The sequence below is a fragment of the Natrix helvetica genome (assembly GCF_964273705.1).
Source record: "Natrix helvetica genome assembly, chromosome: 14".
NCBI classification, from domain to species: Eukaryota; Metazoa; Chordata; class Lepidosauria; order Squamata; family Natricidae; genus Natrix; species Natrix helvetica.
Window position 1 is genome coordinate 12,846,793 of NC_138564.1, and position 21,138 is coordinate 12,867,930.

Consider the following 21,138-nt stretch of genomic DNA (forward strand, 5'->3'; position numbering starts at 1 on the left):
CACTTAGAAGAAGAAAGCCATTTTTGTTCCATTAATGACTCGTCCTTCCCTCTGCACCCACAAAACTGCAAAATCTAAAACAAGGTAAGGTCTTCCCAACACTGGGAGTCAGCTGAACATCTTCTACTGGCATATAGCAAAGGCACTTAGACTTATATGCTGCTTTAAGTGGTTTAGAGAGTCAACATATTCCTCCCAACAATCCGGGTCCTCATTTTACCCACCTCAGAAGGAGGGAAGTCTGAGTCATATGGTCATACACAGACAACCACAATTTTATAATTCAGAATAGCTTAGCAAGGGGTCACTTTTGGGGGCATGTGACTGTTGTGCTCGTTAGAAATCGCCAAGAAGGCAGCAACTAGGGAGTTTCAGTACGTTGTTTCCACAATTCTTTCAGCATGAAATGGGATGCTTCAGACATCATTTCAGAATTTTGACTTATTATGACTGAGGTTACTAGTTGTCCCGTTTTGCCAGGAAAAAGTATTCTCAAATCAGGACGTCTCCAATCATGGTTTAATTTAGCAATATTCCTGCATAGGAATCTCTAGCCCATTGCTCTTCTAAGACACCATAAAATCAAGAGGGGGGGGGGGGATCCTTTGTTACAACAGCAGCAAATCAGAGAATTTCATTAAGGCATCATTGTCAGTAAAACAGGAGGCACATGAAAGCAAGGACAGTGGGCTGTGGGTACCAGCATGCCTGCTGAGAATCAAAGTTTGTTTTGTCATCAAAACCCAAGCTCAAGGAAAAAGTGAGGAAGCAGAAGGATATTAAGTTTGGGAGCACTGTACAACTTAACAGTGGATAAACATGGAACAACCTAATACAAATAGGTCAAATTTAACCCAAGATTGTAATGATAACTATTAAAAGTAAAGGAATGAAAGGATCGCAAAGAATGGAAGGTTATTTACTGCTGTAAAATTAACAACTCTTTCAATTAAACTCAGAAATAGCTCAACAGGCCACAAAGAGATACTCGCTACTATACAGAAAATGTTTTGGAAATCGTTCTCCAGGCTAATTCATGCCATGGTAACTAACAAGAGCAGTGTTCTGGGCTGGGAATGTCAAATCATCTTTAAGACCGGTATTTTTGTGTGTGTATAAATTGCCAGATCTCATTGTTCTGTGTAGAATTTTAGAGTGAGGAGGAAACCTTGAAGCTTTTGATGCACCAACAATTTTCCTGCAAAAAGTCTACCATAATAAAGAAGTTATTTTAACCGATTAACTGCAAAACCAGCATTCTACATATATTTCTCTCCTGAATAGAGACTTGTGGGACAAATCTAGGACTCAACAGTTTATATATCATTTTAAATGACAGAAAGTGAATGGGCAACCTAGCAGTCTACCACACCTAGGGCAACCATAAGTAGATCTCATTATGCACCAGCAGCTACTTGTCGATTAAACATTCATTCATCCCAAAGTCACCAAGAAAAAGCTGACACACAATGACAAATGACTTGTTGCTGCAGAGAAGAAAATCTATGCAAAAAAACACAAAAGAATCTACTCTCCCAGCTGGATGAATCAATAGCATGAAACTGGAAACTCTCACTGACTCAAAATCAGCAACTATACACTCTGATGGTTCAAGGAGGTGATCCTTCTTTCCCTTGTGTGTTTTTACATCAGATTCCTGGTTCTACACTCTAGTTAAGTCAAGAGTACACCGATTAGTTTCATTGTTTTAAGGTCTCTAAGGACAGAGACACAGAAAACTACCCTGTGTATCAATAACCTCTGAATTAGAACTGAGGACAGGAGTTACACAGACAACTTCTACAAGCCAATCTGGATATCTGAAGCTTCTCTTTTCACAAGAGTTTCCAGGGGCCCTCAAAATCTATTCGAGAGTAGCATCCTGAGAACGTAACACTCCGATAATCTATGTCTAAATCAGAGGTGTCCAATTTTAGCAACTTTAAGACCTGTGGACTGCAACTCCCAGAATTCCCCAGACAGCTGGCTGGGGAATTCTGGGAGTTGAAGTCCACAGATCTTAAGGTTGCCAAGGTTGCACACTGTTGGTCATAACGCAACCTTGAAGGACAGTCTAGGAAGGGAGATACTTTGCAAAGCTCACCCTGTTGTATCCCACTTACAATGCATTTTTTTCGCGGCCATCTCCAAACGCATACTTGGCACCTGGCAACATGACCCTATCCTTTTACACATTATTTTAACATTCCGACTCGATTTCACAGCCCTCATCCTACCCTATTCTGCCCAGGGAGCAAAGAGTTTACTTTACCAGAGGCTTCCCAAAGGTCAGTGACCAAATTTGGTCAACAATGGTGCCATCATTGCTGTCATCATTCTTGTCACTGTCAAGAGCAACAACTGTCACCTTGCTATTATCAGCAAGAGAAGGCAACTGGCATATTCCCCCCCATACAAATTCTATTTACAGTTTGCACTGCATCCAAAAAAAGACTTCCAGCAGTCTCGGTGAGTTTCATAACAATCAACCACCAGCCTAAAAAATAATCAGCCACCCTATAGCAGTTCACCTTCTGGCTGGGGCCAAGGTTAAAAGGCAAGAACCTATTTCAAATACAGAGACAGTCATGTCTATTCACAATATTCAAGTATGCCTGGCTTAGACTGCTGTGTGTTCTCATCCCATCATTTCCCTGCCATTGTATTTGTTACAAAAACTACTCAAGATTCTGGGGTGCAAGCTACTGAATCCTGCTGCAAAAGGAAAGCATTTATTTCAAGCCAATGACAAGACAGAATAAGGATACCCCAAAAATCATTTTCTAACTATCACTAGCAATCCAGCAACCCTGCGTGTCCATGAAGATAAAAGCCATCCGTTCAAAACAAGGAAGATACTTACAAAAGATATACATGCTGCCAGCAACAAAATTCTAACTAATAAATCTTCAAACTGTTCGATCACCAGCTCAAGTAAAGTTTTTCCTGCCAAGAAAAAAATTCAGACTTCAGTCATCGAGCAGAGAAAAGGGGGGTGGGTGGTAAAACAAGGCTACAGATACCGGCTTACCTTCTTCAGATGGTAGTTCTTCAAAACGCCAAAGAGTCGCAGGAACCACGTCAAGCGGGAGGGGGGAGAAAAATCAAAGACAACCATTGTTAGAAATGTAAAGGTGCCTGAGCTAGATCAAAGAGCTTTTCGGCTTTTAAAGGCTCCTGGGCCAAAGGAAGAGATGTTCTAAGGGGATGAGCAATGCAATAGTTAATTAGGCTTCCTTCCACGAGACAGAGAGAGAGGCGGGCGGGTGCAGGCTTCCCTGCATTTTACGTCAAGAACATTTCGGCATCCAGCTCTCGCTCTCAGAAGGGTTAGCAATCCAGCCAAGTCATCACTGCTCTTCCCTGTGGTTCCTAATGCAGCTCCATGCTTTCCACCATTCCCCATTCACTCCTCCAAAGAAAGAGGAAAGAGAGGGGCGAGGGTTTTTTTTTTTTAATCTTCCCATATCCATTAGGGTAGAGCCTGCCTCCCACCCCCCACCTTCCCATCTTGCAATCCCAGAGCTGGTGGCTTTTGACAAGGAGAGAAAGTCCAAGCAACAGAGCCAGGCAGGAAAGGCGAGAAAACAAAGGTCAAATCGAGCCAAAAAGGAAGAAGAAATCGAGGGAGGGGGGAAGGGAGGAGAGAGGGGGAGGAGAGGAGACCCCTGCTTTCCCCCCCACCCCCCAGGAAATTTGGAGGCTTTCTCTCTTTCTCAGGAAGGTGCCCTGCCGGTTTCCACGTTGCACAGCCCGGGCCGGCAGCTGAAGGGAATACACGAGGTCGATGGCCAAGTCAGCCATCTTCTTCTCTTTCTACCCCCCCCCCTTTTTCCCCCTCCTGCCAGGCTACAGATGCCAAGAGAGGCATTGGGGTAGGAGGGGGTGGTTTCCATATTCCCGGGCGGAGAGTAGGGATAGATGGATAGATATGGGGAGGGGGGGGGGTTGATATAAGGTGTGTGTGATCTCCATCTTCCTGAACGGAGGAGGGTCTGGATGGATATGGAATCAATTTAACCTGAATGCGATAAGGAATATGGGTGATAATCCAGCCCAGGACAGATGGGGGGGAGGGGGGGAATAGATGGGGGAGATGATTGCTAAGAAGAGGAAGGGGATAGATATGGATTCAAGGGCGAACCTGAATGTAATGGGAAATATGGGGTGGGGGTTAATCATCCAGGGTCAGGATAGATGGGTGGGGAAGGGGGTAGACAGGAGGGGGGGTTGGTGATTGCCAAGAGGAGGAAGGGGATAGATAAGGATTCAGGGGGGTTAATATGAATATAAAAAGGAATATGGGGTTGGTGGAGAGGGGGGGGGTGACCATCCAGCCCAGGGTCATAATAGATGGGGGGAGGGGGGAATAGAGGGGGGGTTTGCCAAGAGGAGGAAGGGGACAGATATGGATTCAGGGGGGCTGAATATGAATGTGAGGAGGGGGGGATTCAGGAGAGATGAATGGGGGGGGGGGCGATCGCCAAGAGGAGGAAGAGGAAGGTGAGGAGGGGATGGAGAAGATTGGGGTGAGGGGGTGAAGAGGAGGGGGCCGCCGCCCACGCCTACCGTTGGCTCCCCACCGCTCCTTCTGCTTCTTGACCTGCTCCAGGCTGAGCCCGGTGCTCTCGTTCACCCCGAAGTGGCCCAGCACTTCCTCCACCGTCTTGGTGTGCCCGTTCTCCATGGCGGGGGAGGGCGGAGCGGCGGCGAAGGCCCCCCCTTCCTCTTCCTCTCCGGCGGCAACGGGAAAAATAAAATAAATAAAGCGGCGGCGGCGGGAGGAGGGGGGTTAAAAATAAAACGGGGGGCGCCTCGGGCTGCCCCCCCTCTCCCTCAACCCCGGCTCTTTCCTTCTTCCTCTCGGTCTCGAGGGGGGGGGCTCGGTTTCTCCTCGCGTGAGGGAAGGTCGTCAAAATGGGGGCGCCGTCAGTCGCCTCAGAAAAGAGGGGGGGCGCCTGTGGGGGAGGGGAGGGGGGGCGAAGGCAGCCCTGAGGTAAAAAAAAAAAAAAAGAAGCCGCTGAGGAAGAAGAAGAAGAAGAAGCCGGCCTTGGGCCCTCCCGCGTCTTGGCGTCGCTACCCTGCCCGGCGCTGGCTGAACCGGCAGCGGCTGCTCTAATAGAATTTATCCGAGGAGACTCGCCGCTGCCCCTCTCGCGGCCGCGGCATGTGGACGACGCCGATTGGACGGGCGGCGCGCGCTCCGCCCCTCGCGTCACGACGGGGACCCGGATGCGGCCCCGCCCCGCCGGGAGCCTGCGCCAATCGCCGCGGGAGGAGGGAGTGGGGAGAGGAACCCTTCCCTCCCCCCCCCCCAAAAAAAAGAAACAGAGGACAAAAGGAAATCGAACCGACCGAGCGACCGAGCCGGCGTTTGGTTTTGTGGATCGGCGGTTTGTTATGCTAATTGCCCGCCCGCTCTCGCTCGGGCGGGCGAGACAGCCTAAAAGGGCGGGCGGGCGCCCAAACCTTAAAGGAGCTTTTTTTTTCCGAAAGGCGTGGGCGGCCGAGTAGTGAGGAGCGTTTAACGGACGGGGGTGGGCGGGGCTTGGGCTGGAGCGGCGGCTGACACGTGGGTCGGGCCGGTTTCTCAAAACCAACACGCGTCCTTTCGTAACGTTTGAATGCAGGCAAAAATTAAGCTGGGTTGATTGATCTGGGTTTATTGGGGGAAGCAATGGAATTGATGGGGGTTTCCACCCGCATAACCCATATTAATTCTAGTCTAGAATGACAGTTTAGCCTCAATGGGGTCAACCTGAACAGCTCAATTCACATACACACATGCACCTTTTTAATTTGCTTGTTCGGACAGTTGTGGTTTGTCCGGCCTTGCAAATCCAGGAGCAGGATTTATCTAGTGATAACAGAATGCAGAATAACAGAGTTGGAAGGGACCTTGGAGGTCACCTAGCCTGACCCCCTGCACAAACAGGAAACCCTGCTGCAAGAGCGGCTGTCCGGGTGTCGTCTTAAAAACCTCCAGGGATGGAACGCCGAAATTTATCATAATTTTATCTTCAGGCACCCAGAGAATTATAGAACATAGAATAAAGGGTGCTCTGAGAACAGAATGCAGAATAACAGAGTTGGAAAGGACCTTGGAGGTCATCTAGCCCAACCCCCTGTCCGAGCAGGAGACCCTGCTGGACAAGTGGCTATCCGGACTCTTCTTGAAAACCTCCAGGGATGTGGAGCACCCAAATTAATCGAATGTGCCCAGATACTTATAGAAACAGAATAACCAGTTTGAAGGGACCTTGGAGGTCATCTAGTCCAACCCCCAGCTCAAACAGGATCTCCCCCCTATACTAGCATTCGGGACAAATATCTGTCCAGTCTCTTCGTGAAAACCTCCAGGGATGGTTTAAAAAGCAGCGAGGTGGGGTGGGTGGGTGATGGGTAGAGATGCATTCCAAAGGCCCGGTACACATATCTAGGCTTGAATCCCCCCCCCCCAAAAAAATCCCCCCTCGTTTACTTCTCAGCAGTTTAGCCAGGAGAGACGTGCTCCGCTAAAAAGACATTAAAAAGGCCTTTGAAACTCCAGGGTTTTCCTCGGTCCGTTTGCTTCTTTTCACCAGCGATTTTGGCTCGTCAGCGGGAAAGCTGGAAACCAGGGAAGGCTGGGGTTGTGTGGGAGATGAATTGTCTCTGGAAATGGAGCAACAATTAGGATGGGAGGGCGCGAGACATACAACGCTCAGTGGCGCTCGGGAGGAGCAGGGACGGTGGCGTGAATACAAAGTGGGACCTTGGTGGAAAAGGAGGTCACCACGCCGCCTCAGAGGAGTCCTCCTGGTTTTGGCAGGGAGATACGACTTCTTCGGCCACAGCTGCGAAATCTCGGGGAAATCTAATGGAAGCCCAGACCTCTGGTGCTGGAGGAGACTCCTGCATTGAGTCCCTTGGACTGCAAGGCCATCCAACCGGTCAGTCCTAGAGGAGATCAACCCTGACCGCTCTTTAGAAGGCCAGATCCTGAAGAGGAAACTCAAGTACTTTTGCCACTTAATGAGAAGGAAGGACTCCCTGGAGAAGAGCCTCATGCTGGGAAAGACTGAGGGCAAAAGAAGAAGGGGACAGCAGAGAAGGAGGGGGCTGGATGGAGTCACCGAAGCAGCAGGCGTGAGCTTCAATGGACTCCAGAGGATGGGAGAGGACAGGAAGGCCTGGAGGAACGTGGTCCATGGGGTCGCAATGGCTCGAACACAACTTTGCAGCTAACAACAACAGACCAGGCCAGACTCGGCTTAAAGGGAGTTTACACAGATTCGGACATCTGTGACGTGTTTACATGTCAATCCAGCCAGGTTCAAACTGGTTCAACTGCGACGCGGCCCCGCCTGCAAACAAAGCCACTGACATGGAGGCGATCTTGCTACTCGTTTGGGAGGTGGAGGAAGCGTGGAGTAAGAATAGAAAGGGCGTTGTGGGTCGAACGTCCTGGATGTTTGACTGGCACTTTCCCATGCTTCTCATAGCCCCAAAGATATTAGGCGTTGATCTGTCATTTGAGCATCAGAAAAGACTTTGCTGTCCCTTCCCAGGGACAGTGGCTGAAATACTGAGCAGGCCTGCCCCCTTGTAGGACACGGTGGGTACATGGAGACGCTAAGCCACTATGTCCCACGTCCCCCTTTCTCTTGTCCAGATTCCTTGTGTTCTTGTACAACATGGAACGTGTCCCCTTCTCGCTGCCAACCCTTAGATAAGTCGTGCATTTGGCAGATGATGGGCAGGAGGTGATGGGTGAGAGGAGAAGGTCTGGGTTGGTTTTGGTGCTCATCGGCCTTCTTGATGGGACCAACGGAGACCAGGAAAAGCGCCCTATGAGGTCTTCTCCAACAGCAGAAGGCCCATCAGCTGCTGTTGGGGAAAGGGAACGGACCAGATCGTCTGCCCAGGTTCTAGGCCTACCCACATGATGCCAGGAAGCCCGTGGACTATCAGCTCAGGTGGAACATGCATCTCCTTGGGACGCCGAACTTCAGTCAGCCAGGCTTAGCAGGACGTTTGAATTTAGGGCTAAGGGAACTAGCTGTGTGTCTCCCTAACGAAGAGAAGGCTCAGGGCAGACATGATAGCAGTCTCCCAAAGCTTGGAGGGCAGCCACGGGGAAGCAAGCATCCATTTATTCTCCGTCGCACCTGAGGGCAGGACAAGAAGCAATGGGTGGGAGCTCACCCATAGAATTAAGAGAAATTTCTAATGTTGGATTTTCCTCCCTTACCCGAGGGAGCCCCCTTGTGGAGTACTGTGAAGCCATTACCATGGCAACTCCACTGCTCAGTAGAAGCCGTTTTAAGGTACAACAGGCTGCATCTAAACAGAACACACCCCCCGAGGGGTGTTAAGGGTGTCTTACCCCACACAGTATTTTTCTCCGGAGAGTATGTCATTTGATTACCAAGTTTGGTTGAAATTGCTCAAGGTGTTCCATAGTTATGCTGGAACATACATCCATAATATAAATGTAAATAAATTATATATATACGTATACATATATGTATATTACTATACAAATAACACGTAACACGAATACATTTACATATACATATACATACACACACACACACACATATATATAAAAGAAATAAGTAAGAAGATATTACAATATATAGTTTAGTATTAGAAGTGTTAAAACCTACGAGAAGGCAATAATCAAATAGTAAACTACAGAAGCAGAATATATATGCTGATACGGGAAGCCGTAAACTATATTGTTGTGTTGTTGGTGTTTTTATGTTTTGTATTTTTTCCTTTTCTCTTTCTTTACTTGTGTTTTTTTTTTTACAATTTGAACATGTTCAATAAAAGCTATTTTTAAAAAGAAAGAAAGAATAGATGGAACGCCGTTTGCCTCCAATTGTATAGGTTCTCTGGCTCCGGCAGGGGGTTGGACTGGATGACCTCCAGAGTCCCTCCTAGCCCTATGATTCTAACAACATCATACGAATTCCAATGATTCCAGCCTTCAAAATAACAATAATAATAATAACAATAAAAACCGTGATTTGTTTTCTAACAGTCCTGGCCGCCCAGGGATGTCTGAGCCAGCCTGCCCCTCCACCCCCCTCCCAGAGCAAACTATTTCCAGGCTGCCTGTCCTGGTTTTCTCTCTGACTTCTCCCGGGCTCCCTTCGACGTCAAAGGCATTTGTGTGCTTGTAGAAATTGTCCTGACCTCCAGCACCCCCTCCCCCATCCCCCCTTTCTATTTTAGACCCGCCGGTTTCCTGGCTCTGGTGGATATTTTCAGATTCGTTGGTTCTGTTTTACCCCGAAACCTGCAGAATCATAACAGGCAGAGGGAAAGCGCTCCCGACGGACGGACGGACGGACGGAGAGCTTCAGGAGACGGGGGTGGGAAGGAACGCCGGTCCTGCAGGGCAGGCCTAAGATGGGCTCACCCAGATGGGAATCTGCTTTCCTCCCCCCGCCAAATTGGCTAGCTTGCTTTTTTAAACGAAGTTTGCTTTTATCCTTTTTTAATTTCTACCCGTTTCTCTTGGATAACCATTTGCCTGATGTAGGGCTTTCTGCCTAAGCAGTGGGTTGGACTAGAAGACCTCCAAGGTCCCTTCCAACTCTGTGATTCTATTCTATTCTATTCTATGTTATTCTATTCTATGCTATCCTATTTCTATTCTATTCTTCTGTTCTATTCCTATTCTATTCTTCTTCTATTCTATTCTATGCCATCCTATTTGTATTCTATTCTGTTCTTCTATTCTATTCTATATCCCTATTCTATTCTATTCTACTCTACTCTTATTCTATTTCTATTATATTCTACCTCCTTCTTTCCTTATTCTATTCTACTCTACTCCTATTCTATTCTACCTCCTTCTTTCCTTATTCTATTCTATTCTACTCTACTCTACTATTCTATTCTATATCCGTATTCTATTCTACTCTACTCCTATTCTATTTCTATTCTATTCTACCTCCTTCTTTCCTTATTCTATTCTAGCTTCCACCCTGGGCCCTGTCAAAGCTGAAAAGTGAAATTATTCCATGGAAAAGCAAGCTTGAAATGAACGAGGCTGTTAATTGAGTTCTAAAGGTTGGGTTCATCCAGAAGTGACATATTTGAAGGTTTTCCCTCGGACAGAGATAGAAGGTTAGGCGCTTCCTTTGCTGAATGTTTGCATCGGGCAGTCCCTTCTGGGAGCTTTCTAGGGCAATAAATTTAAGCTGGCAGGAGGTGGACAGTGAGGGGTGGGCTGGGAGAAGATTCAAGGCACCCAAATTAAGAACAGGATCCTCTTCTGGGCTTGCCCAACTGTTGACCGACGGCCAAAATACTTCAGGCGTCCCTCTCAACCGGTCACAGCAAAAAGAGACCCAGCAGAAATGTTTTTACATGGGCAATTCCGAGATCCTAGGTCTGTCCCAGTGGGATGTGGTTGCTCAGGGGCTAAGACCCTGAGCTTGTCGATCAGAAAGGTCGGCAGTTCAGCGGTTCAAATCCCTAGCGCCGCGTAACGGAGTGAGCTCCTGTGACTTGTCCCAGCTTCTGCCAACCTAGCAGTTTGAAAGCACGTAAAAAAATGCAAGTAGAAAAATAGGAACCATCTTTGGTGGGAAGGGAACAGCGTTCCATGCACCTTTGCCATTGAGTCATGCCGGCCACATGACCATGGAGACATCTTCGGACAGCGCTGGCCTTTTGGCTTTGAAACGGAGATGAGCACCGCCCCCTAGAGTCAGGAACGACTGGCACGTATGTGCGAAGGGAACCTTTAACTTTTATGTCTGTCACAGGAGGGGAAACCATAGTAAAGAGTTAAGGCTGAAAATTTCCAGACACACACATATATATGTATTTGCTACTTAAAAGTATGCTAAGAAAGCAAAGAATACATTGGGAGCAGCAAAAGCCAACGAAAGAGCCCAGCTGTGCATGGGTGAACGAGGGGGATCAGTTTTGGAAATCATTCGATGCAAAGCTCTTAATATTCCATTACCGTAACTGTCAGGGCAATCAAGAAAAATCAGTTGATTGCGTTCCTGTCCCTCTGGAGCGCTGGGCCGCTGCCTGAAAACTAATTCCATCATCTCTCTTCCATGCCATGCATCTCCCCTCCCTTTGCATATGGAACTGACAATTGGAGGATGGGAGGAATGGAAGGCATCGCCTTGCAACCCCTAGGAAGCGCTGCCCCCTGTGCAAAGCCGGTCACCCCGTGCTTTCGGCTCTCTTCATGGCACAGCTATGCCAACCTTGCAAGGATCCCACCGGGGATTTTCCCTATCAGAAGCCGGAGGAAGATAGGATTGGAGAGCCCGTTTCACATTGCAACAAAACAGCCAAGGAGCAGAAGGAGCAAAGCCTCCATAACTCTTGTGGCAGCAGATTCGGACAGTGAGGAGGATGGGGAGGAAGATGGGCCAGTCCTGGAGTCTGGGGAGGGCTCGGACAAGGGCTCTGTGTTGGAGGCAGAGAGGGGGCCGTCCGACAATTACCAGCTGCCTTTGGAGTCAGAGATCTGTAAGGCAGAAGAACAGCTGGAGCCTGTTCCCAGTGTGCGAATGTGTAGACATCACTCACGTTGGGGGCACCTGTGGTGGCCGAGCACTCTGCGTGCGCAGAGCTGCCAGGAGAAGGGAAGAGCTAAAGAACAGGGGTCGACTTGGGAGTAAGGCCACAGATGGACAATGAATGTCCCCTCCCAGAGGGAATAAAAGAGGAGCGACAGGGGAGTGGAGCTTGCAGACCACCATTAGTTCGCTTCATTGGTTCGTGACTCTCCGAGACTCCTGGCCAAGTTCTGCAGAGATCGGCCTGGCAGCTCTCCAAGCCAGAGAAGGTCTGTGACCGCAAATCCTCCCTTGAAAGACTTTGATGGAGGTGAAATGAGCAGAATTCACAATCAATTAATAAAAGAGGTTTTTGTTGGGACCAGGAGTTTGCTTCCTGCTCTTGAGAAGCCTGGGTCAGAACAATAACCAATTGGGGGCAAGGACCATCACCCAGCCTGCCAACCTGGAGGATTTTAGGAAGTGTCTTGGCGAAGATGAGGCCCCAAAGGTGCTTTTCAAAAGTCAACTGGACTTTCTTAGGGTTTTTTTCCCCCTTTCTTTCTTGAAAACGTTTCCGAAGAAGCTCCTTGAATGAGAAGCGAAACATTTTCAAGAAAAGAGAAGAAAACGTTCTGCGAAAAGCATCTTTGGGGACCTCAGCCACCTGGACGATTTGAGGATCTGTGTGGGGGAGAGCAGAGAAGGTCTCGCTTTGCAAAGGCCTCGGGACACGTGTGTGCCCTGGGACCCCTCTGGCTGACCTGACCCAGGAACGGAAATGATACCGGAGCAATACGGAGACTAATGTAAACCATAATTTGCCCGGTCCTCTTCAACGCTGGCAGTCAGGATTTCCTGCTTTCACAATGGGAACCTGGATCTGATTTGACGTGGGTGACCAGGAAATCCCAAACCTCGTCGTACGCGAGGACTCCGAGCAGGTCACGTTTTGCTGTGGTGGGGACCTGGGAGTGTGGGGGGGGGGGGTTGAATTTCTGTGCACCTGATTTGGAATCCACCTTGCCACAAAACGTGGCATCTCTTAAAGCCGGGAAGAAAAAAAACGTTTAAGTGTTTTGTAGAGAAGATGCTCTTTGCGGTGACAATTGTGTGCTTTATAAGGAATCACCAGAAGTTGTTCTTGTTTATCCCACAATGGGAATGAGCTTGTCAATCAGAAGGGTCAGCAGTTCGCGGTTCGAATCCCGAGCACCGTGTAACGGAGGGAGCTCCCGTGACTTGTCCCAGCTTCTGCCCACCTAGCCGTTCGAAGGCAGGTAAAAAATGCAAGTAGAAAAATAGGGACCCCCTTTGGTGGGAAAGCAACAGCGTTCCATGCGTCTTCGGCATTGAGTCATGCCGGCCACATGACCACAGAGACGTCTTTGGAAAGCATTGGCTCTTTGGCTTTGAAACGGAGATGAGCAGCGCCCCCTAGAGTCGGGAACGACCAGCACCTACGTATGTGCTTGCATTTTTACGTGCTTTCGAACTACTAGGTTGGCAGAAGCTGGGATTCAAATCGCCAAACTGCCAATTTTCTGATCGGCAAGCTAAGCGTCTTAGCCACTGAGCCGCCGCGTCCCACTTACGTGTCTGCAAGGTGGTGAAATCTGCTCGCCATTTGCTTCTGGACTCTTCAGTGGCCTGGGTCCCACATCCTGTTTAACAAGCCAAACTCAAATCTGCGTTGGCCCCATGCCATCTGAAACAGACTTGGCGTCCCGGCGTATATTTCAGGTTTGCTCATTCTGTTATAAATAGTCCCCAGGTCCGTCCTTGTGGCTTCCTTAGGTGGGAGAACAAAAGGGCAAGGGGAGAGGTCTCCTGTCATGGCCCCCCAACCACTGGAGACTTGGAGTAATAATAGCCTCTGCTTGGCCTTTTCTCCTTGTTGGGTTCCTCTGGCTTCGGGACTGGAGCAGGGAGAGGAATACAATACTTTCGCTGCGTCTTCTCCCACAGCACCCCCCCCCTCCAGGGGGAATTTAAGCTATTGGGGAGGGGGGGTAGAAAAAACGTTGAAGAGAAAGGAGATACTCCAGCTGGCCGCTTGGTCTCTTGGCCACCGCGGCTGGTGATCGGAGCCGGCTGTCCCTGTGGCAAGTCCAACTCAGAGAAAACACCGTCCTCTAATAATAATCTTTACGGCTTCTAACTGGCTCATCCTTTGACATTTTGTCCTGGGGCAGGTTACTTGGGTCCACCATGAAGTCATGTGGCGGGAGGGGGGCATGGAGATGGAAGAGGGAGGGTTCGCTTTTCTGACAACCCCCTTCAATCAATGCTTGCAAATGGTCCAGGTTTTTTTGGCATCGTTGTTGTTAGTTGTGAAGTCATGTCCGACCCATCGCGACCCCATGGACAACGTTCCTCCAGGCCTTCCTGTCCTCTCCCATCCTCTGGAGTCCATTCAAGCTCACGCCTACTGCTTCGGTGACTCCATCCAGCCACCTCCTTCTCTGCCGTCCCCTTCTTCTTCTTTTGTCCTCCATCATTCCCAGCATGAGGCTCTTCTCCAGGGAGTCCTTCCTTCTCATTAAGTGGCCAAAGTCTTTTGAGTTCCCTCTTCAGGATCTGGCCTTCTAAAGAGCAGTCAGGGTTGATCTCCTCTAGGATTGACCGGTTGGATGGCCTTGCAGTCCAAGGGACTCAATGCAGGAGTCTTCTCCAGCACCAGAGCTCAAAGGCTTCCATTCTTTGGTGCTCAGCCTTCCTTAGGGTCCAACCTTCACAGCCATCTGTTGCAACTGGGAAAACCAGAGCCTTGACTATACACACTTTTGTTGGCAGGATTATTTGCAAAGTATTAAGCCTCAATTCCTGGTTTGATCTTCAGTGTTTCCTTTAGACCTGGACAACTTTTAAAACCTGTGGACTTCAATTCCTAGAATTCCCCAGCCAGCTTTGCTGGGGAGTTGAAGTCCATCCGTGCCCTGGTTGAAGGACCTGAGTCTATTGTTTTGAACCAACAAATTTACCTCTTTTGTGCCTTTGTTTCAAATACACACAGCTAGAGTAGCAGGCATCAATTTTGGAGTCCTTTCCTGTCTTTGCTCAGAAAGTGCTTGTCACCTGTATGTCGAAAGGAAATTGTTTTTGAGACTCCGTCAGATGAGGCTGTAATTAAGGAAATACTAGAATGCGCAGAAATGGACAAGACCAACACTTATTGTTAAGGATAAAGAAGAAAAGGAATATTTCCCGACGTGGGATGTATTTTATCAATGGTGAGACAACAGAAACCGAAGTTAGGAAGGAGGAGATATAAAAAGAGGAAATGTTAACGTGGGGAAAATTTGACGATGAAGATGATGTATTATCGCAATTATATGAATATATAGTTATATTATTAACATCATTGTGATGAATAGGATAACAAATATGTGGATTATGCATAAAATTACAACAGGGTGTGCGGGAATGCCGTCCCGAAAATACACCCATTCAGAGTTGAAAAGAGATAACCACCATAACAGGAAAGGAAAGGAAGAGAGGAGGAGAGGAGAGAAAATTGGAGAGAAGGAAGAAAGAGGAAAGGAGAGGAAGGAGGGAAGGGATAGAAAGAGAAGGAGAGAGGGCAGGAAGAGGAAGAGAAGAGTAGGGGACAGGCAAGGGAAGAAGGAAAGGGGAAGGGATATAAAGAGAAGGAGAGAGGGTAGGAGAGGGAAGAGGAAGGGAGGAGTAGGGGAGAGGGAAGAAGGGAAGGGACAGGAGAGGAGGAAGGAAGAGAGAAGGGAGAAAAGAAGGAAAAATAGGTTGGTGACAATACAAAATAGGTGTACTGGATGGTAAGCAACCCAGAATGTATATTTTAACCTTTTATATGGAAAAACAAATATGCAAAACTCATAAAGATAAACAAGAACAATAACTATACCTGTAACTATATATGAGAGAATAAAAATTAAAACCTATTTAAAAAACAAACAAACAAATGGATGGTGACTGTTCAAATAACTGCACCCAGAGCACACGCTGTTTGATGGAAATGGAAAGTAATATAAATAAAAGAAATAAAACATAAGGGGAAAAAGAAATAATTCTGTGTGACATTCAGTAGGGTCCAATAAATTGGGTGTCTGGAATACTGGGCCATTATTAGCCCAGGAACTGCACAACACACACAGACACAGACACACACCATCACCAGCAGCTAAGTAAAATTTGAAGCCTTCCCAAAATAGCCCCAAAAGCACATTTTGCAAGGAAACCCAGCAAAGAGTCCGTATCACTGGGAATGTTCCATTAGCTTTGCCCCCAAATCCCCTCTTTTCACGGAAAACGGTTTGTTTGCTTCTCTTTTTGTTTTAATTGGGGACTTTGATCTAAAGGATTGGGACAGATGTGGTGGGCTCTTCCCCCCCCTCCTCCTTCCCTGTCCTTGGGAGGGCACTGGGGATTGCAGAAGAGATGAGAACCAAACAGGAAAACATCCAAAAGACCTTAAAAGGCAAGTCAGCAAACTGCAGGCAACGGGATTATCTGGGAACAGAAGAGGGAGGACAATTTTAGGACCGGTGAAAGGATACGGAACGTCTTTGCAACGGGAAGGGAGAAATCTGGCCAATTTTGGTTGCCGAAAACAGGGGTATCTGGAATTTGCAAGGTCCCATACTTGACCTAAAGGTAAAGGTAACAGAGACACGGTGGCTCAGGGGCTAAGATGCTGAGCTTGTCGATCAGAAAGGTCGGCAGTTCGATGGTTCGAATCCCCAGTGTGAGGAGTGAGCTCCCGTGACTTGCCCCAGCTTCTGCCAACCTAGCAGTTCGAAAGCACGTAAAAATGCAAGTAGAAAAATAGGAGCCACCTTTGGTGGGAAGGGAAGAGTGCTCCGTGCACCTTCGGCGTTGAGTCATGCCAGCCACATGACCACGGAGACGTCTTCGGACAGTGCTGGCTCTTCGGCTTTGAAACGGAGATGAGCACCACCCCCTAGAGTCAGGAACGACTAGCACCTTTAAAGGGGAACCTTTACCTTATACTTAACCTAGTTGCAGAAGGCAGAAGTGTGCACAGACCTGTCTTTTATCCCTACCAGCATTTGTCGTTCCCCCCCCCCACCAGTCCCCAGAGGAGGGTGGGTGGGCCGTTCCTGCCCTTCTTGTCTGACGAAGAGTTTTAGAGGAAGGAAAGGCACCGAATACATTTTTGTTTTTGCCTCCGTGGATGAAGAAACGTGTGGGTGCCATTCAACAAGCAGATTGCTGCAAAGACACCTTCTGTTTCTTGGGGGAAAGTTGGCAGCGTTCCGACTTCTGGGGTTTGCCTCCGAGGTAGAAAGCCGGTTCAAAGAAGGAGGCATCTCGGCTCCCAAGCCATTAAATCGCCCTCGTTCTCCTCTTTCGTGCCACGACGCTACACACACGGCAGGGAAGGGAGGAGTGACTCAGTCTCTGCCGGAAGCTTTGCCCAGTTTCTGAAGGGCTCATCTTCTTCAGATGCTTTTAAGGGCTGAAATCCACTAGCATTGTAAGGCAGGGTTTTTTTTTAATTGAATTAAGAAAGCCGGAAGGATGCCAAACTGGGTCTCCAAGCATATCGTATTGTGTTCTCCCTCTCTGGCAGGGTGTGTGTGTGTCTCTGTGCTGAGCAAACGTTGGACGTGATATTTGCTGTCTGAATCTCTCCGGAAGGGAAGAGAACAGGGTGTCATCGCAGACGTTCAGGTGAGGAGGAGGTATTTATCCTTCCTCTTGTAGCCGAAGCATCAGTGCTGGAGAGCACAATCGTAGACTCCTAGGGCCGGAAGGGGACCTTGGAGGTCTTCTAGTCCAACCCCCTGCCCAAAACAGGAGTCCTTATACCAGGGGTCTCCAAACTTGGCAGCTTTAAGATTTGTGGACTTCAACTTAGTTGTAAATGCGCCGGGGCTGGAAGGTTGCCTGAAGTGGTGTAGGTTTCCTGCCTAAGCAGGGGTTGGACTAGAAGACCTCCAAGGACCCTTCCAACTCTGTTATTCTATTCTGCTCTATTCTATTTTAACTCCCAGAATTCCCGAGCCAGCACGTCTTAAAGTTTCAAAGTTTAGAGACCTCAACCTTATACCATCCCAGACAAATAGCAACCCAATTTTTTTTCTTGAAAACCTCTACTCTACTATATTATATTCTCTTCCTTCTTTCCTTATTCCATTCTATTCTTATTCTATTCTTCTCTTATTCTATTCTATTATTCCATTCTGAATTCTATTCTATTCTATTCTGAATTCTATTCTATTCTATACTGTTCTATTCTAATCTATTCTACTCTATTCTAAAGAAACAAAACAGCAGATAAAACAGTATTCCATCCAAATGACATAAGGAACATTTGACCACGAGCAAAATGCAAGCTATAAAACACTAAAAAAGGACACCCTGTAGCACTTTGTTGACGGAGACACATCCACACACCTCTTACACGCAAGAGTAGCCAGATTTTCTCATACCTTGCCTACGTCGATACCAGCTGCTTTTTTTTTCATGCACCAATTAAAAAAAAAACACTTCAAGAATATTCTGATTTCCCTCTTGGGCCAGCTGCAAAATCCTAAATTGGAAAAAAGCCATTGCGGCGTGCCAAGGTCACTTGTGCTGTTTCCAAAAATATATTTTAAAAAAAAATACAAATACAAAAAGGCAATAGGGCCACTTTGTCGGACGTTATCTGGACATACAGAGCTTCAATCGAATTCTTCCCGAAGTGTTAGAATAAAAGCCGGCCACTTGTTTTGACATCCCTGAGTCATCAAAGAAAGGAGAAGGGGAACAGTCGTATTTCTTCTAAAGCTTAGTTGGAGAGAGAGAGAAAAAGAGACCCTAAGGCTTGAAGACTGCTCAATGGTGCCTTCCCAGTTGGGTTCGAATTTAATTGCATTTTGTTCTAATTGCAATGGATTTCTGGCTGGCTAGTTTTAAGGGGTTGTTTTGATGTAGAGGGACATGGTGGCTCAGGGGCTAAGATGCTCAGCTTGTCGATCAGAAAGGTCGGCAGTTCGGGGGTTCGAATCCCTAGCGTTCGCAAAACGGAGTGAGCTCCCGTGACTCGTCCCAGCTTCTGCCAACCTAGCAGTGCTAAAGCACATTAAAAATGCAAGTAGGAAATAATCTTTATCTTTGATGCAGAAGAAACCCGGAAAGGATTCAATCCGTGGTTTGTTTTTTTCCTCCTGAAATTTACATTCCAATGTTTCATTTTTCTAACCCGGCATTTCTCATCATATATTCTGCAATTAAGTTGAAGAAACAAGGGGATATAGCGCCTGCATAATAGTTGGGGTACCAAGCATCGATTTCCTGACTTGGTTAATTCTTTACTTTCGTGATCGTAATTCTCTTTCATTTGCAGTTGCCAAGAATTGTCCAAAAGCAATCTTTTATTGCTGAGAAAAAAACGGCAGCCGGGCAAAGTGAGTCTCGCTCGTTCGGCCAATTTACAATATTCAGATTTTCGGTTGCCAAATCTCTTCAGGGTATTCCTTACAATGCGGGGGTGGGTGGGGGGAACCGGTGACTTGGGAAGTCTGATCCTTTGGGGGCTTATCTTCCCTAACCGCTAAGCCATCTCTGATCAATACAATTTTACAGTCCATTTGTGAAAAGGCTTGGCTCGTTTCTTTTTTTTTTCTTTTTCATTACTGTATGTCGCACTGATCTTGAACAGGATCGAGAAACACGATATAGAAAAGATGCAAAAACCTTGGAAAGAGTGCAGAGGAGAGCAACAAAGACGACGAGGGGCCTGGAGGCTAAAATATATGAAGAACGGCGGCGGGAATTGGGTGAAGGGGAGGACTAGGAATGGCATGAAAGCCGCGTTCCAATATTTGAGGGGCTGCCACAAAGGGGGGGGGGTGTCAACCTGGCCTCCAAAGCACCTGAAGGCAGGAGAAGAAGCGAAGGATGGAAACTAGAAGAAACCACCTGGAATGAAGGAGGGACTTCCTAACAGTGAGGAACAATTAACCAGTGGAACAGCTTGCCACCAGAACTTGTGGGTGCGCCATCACTGGAAGTTTTAAACAAGTGATTGGATAGCCATTTGTCTGGAATGATATAAGGTCTTCTGCTTGAGCGGGGGGCTGGACTAGAAGACCTCCAAGGTCCCTTCCAGCTCTGTGATTCTGAAATGGCATAGGGTCTTCTCCTTGAGCAAGGGGTTGGACTAGAAGACCTCCAAGGTCCCTTCCAGCTCTTGTGATTTTGAAATGGTATAGGGTCTTCTGCTTGAGCGGGGGGTTGGACTAGAAGACCTCCAAGGTCCCTTCCAGCTCTGTGATTCTGAAATGGCATAGGGTCTTCGCTTGAGCGGGGGGTTGGACTAGAAGACCTCCAAGGTCCCTTCCAGCTCTTGTGATTTTGAAATGGTATAGGGTTTTCTGCTTGAGCGGGGGGTTGGACTAGAAGACCTCCAAGGTCCCTTCCAGCCCTATTATTCTCTTAGACCCCCTGTTCATTTTAGCAATGGAAGAGATGCCCTCATCAATCTCACCCCTTAGAAATTGACCCCAAGAGAAGAGATAATTTGAGGAGGCCCTGTTTGATCAAACTCCTTACCACGCTGGGCTTTGAATGCTGAAGTCTGCTTCCTCCCAAGGCGCCCCGAATCAAATTAAGATGCGAGGGAGACGGAGGGGCAGGGAATTAAAAGTCGTGTTGTTGAGTTGTCATTTTTCTCCGGGGCTAAAGATAGCCGCTTTATCGGTTTCGCCAGAATTCTCCGCTTCCCATTGGGAGAGAGGGGGGTAGTTATAATTTTCTGCTTCAGCTCAGATGAGAAAGTAATTTTGGATGCCGATGAAGTGCGTAATCGGCTTGCCCCTCGGAAGGGCAGCAGGGATGACGCAGCACTTCAAACGGGCTTGCAAAAAAAGGAGGGGGGGAAAGACAGGCTTTGCTGGATGGGGGTTGCAGGTGACCCCATATTGCCGCTGCAAAAAAAGTGCCTGAATTCCATTTGACAGAGTAGCAGAGTTGGAAGGGACCTTGGAGGTCTTCTAGTCCAACCCCCTGCGTAAGCAGACCACCTTATCCTATTTCAGGCCAATGGCCGTCCAATCTCTTCTTAAAAACTTCCAGTGTTGGAGCATTCACACTGTCTGGAGGCAACTTCTGTTCCACTGGTTAATTGTTCTCACTGCCAGGAACTTTCTCCTTAGTTTTCGGTTGGTTTTCTCCTTATTTAAAGGTAAAGGTTCCCCTCGCACATATGTGCTAGTCGTTCCCGACTCTAGGAGGCGGTGCTGGTCTCCGTTTCAAAGCCGAAGAGCCAGCGCTGTCCGAAGACATCTCCGTGGTCATGTGGCAGGCATGACTCAATGCCGAAGGTGGATGGAACGCTGTTCCCTTCTCACCAAAGGTGGCTCCTATTTTTCTACCTGCATTTTTTACCTGCTTTCGAACTGCTAGGTTGGCAGAAGCTGGGACAAATCACGGGAGCTCACTCCGTTACACGGCGCTAGGGATTCGAACTGCTGAACTGGCACATACACGCAAGGGGAACCTTTACCTTTTATTTAGACATAACCTCTTCGTTTTTCTTCCTTCAACAGTGCAACTAAAAAAATTGCCAACGCACACGCAGGAGTCCTTTGCATTCCTCAGCAAGACCAGTTTTATGAGTTTCTGC

The 21,138-nt window shown here is 47.8% G+C and overlaps 1 protein-coding gene across 3 annotated transcripts in view; it reads right to left on the bottom strand.

Moving 5' to 3' along the window:
* ATP2A2 (ATPase sarcoplasmic/endoplasmic reticulum Ca2+ transporting 2) overlaps window positions 1-5,184 on the bottom strand; it is a 39,387-nt gene extending 34,203 nt beyond the window's left edge. For all 3 annotated transcript variants that reach the window (XR_014176481.1, XM_081966757.1, XM_081966756.1), the window contains exons 1-3: window positions 4,570-5,184; window positions 3,032-3,049; window positions 2,864-2,946 (exon numbers count right to left, since the gene is read on the bottom strand). Coding sequence is in view for 2 of the 3 variants with exons in the window: in XM_081966757.1 (XP_081822883.1) it covers window positions 2,864-2,946; window positions 3,032-3,049; window positions 4,570-4,687 (219 nt within the window). In the remaining variant the exon portion in view is untranslated. The remainder of the gene's footprint in view (window positions 1-2,863; window positions 2,947-3,031; window positions 3,050-4,569) is intronic.
* Window positions 5,185-21,138: the final 15,954 nt, after the last annotated feature.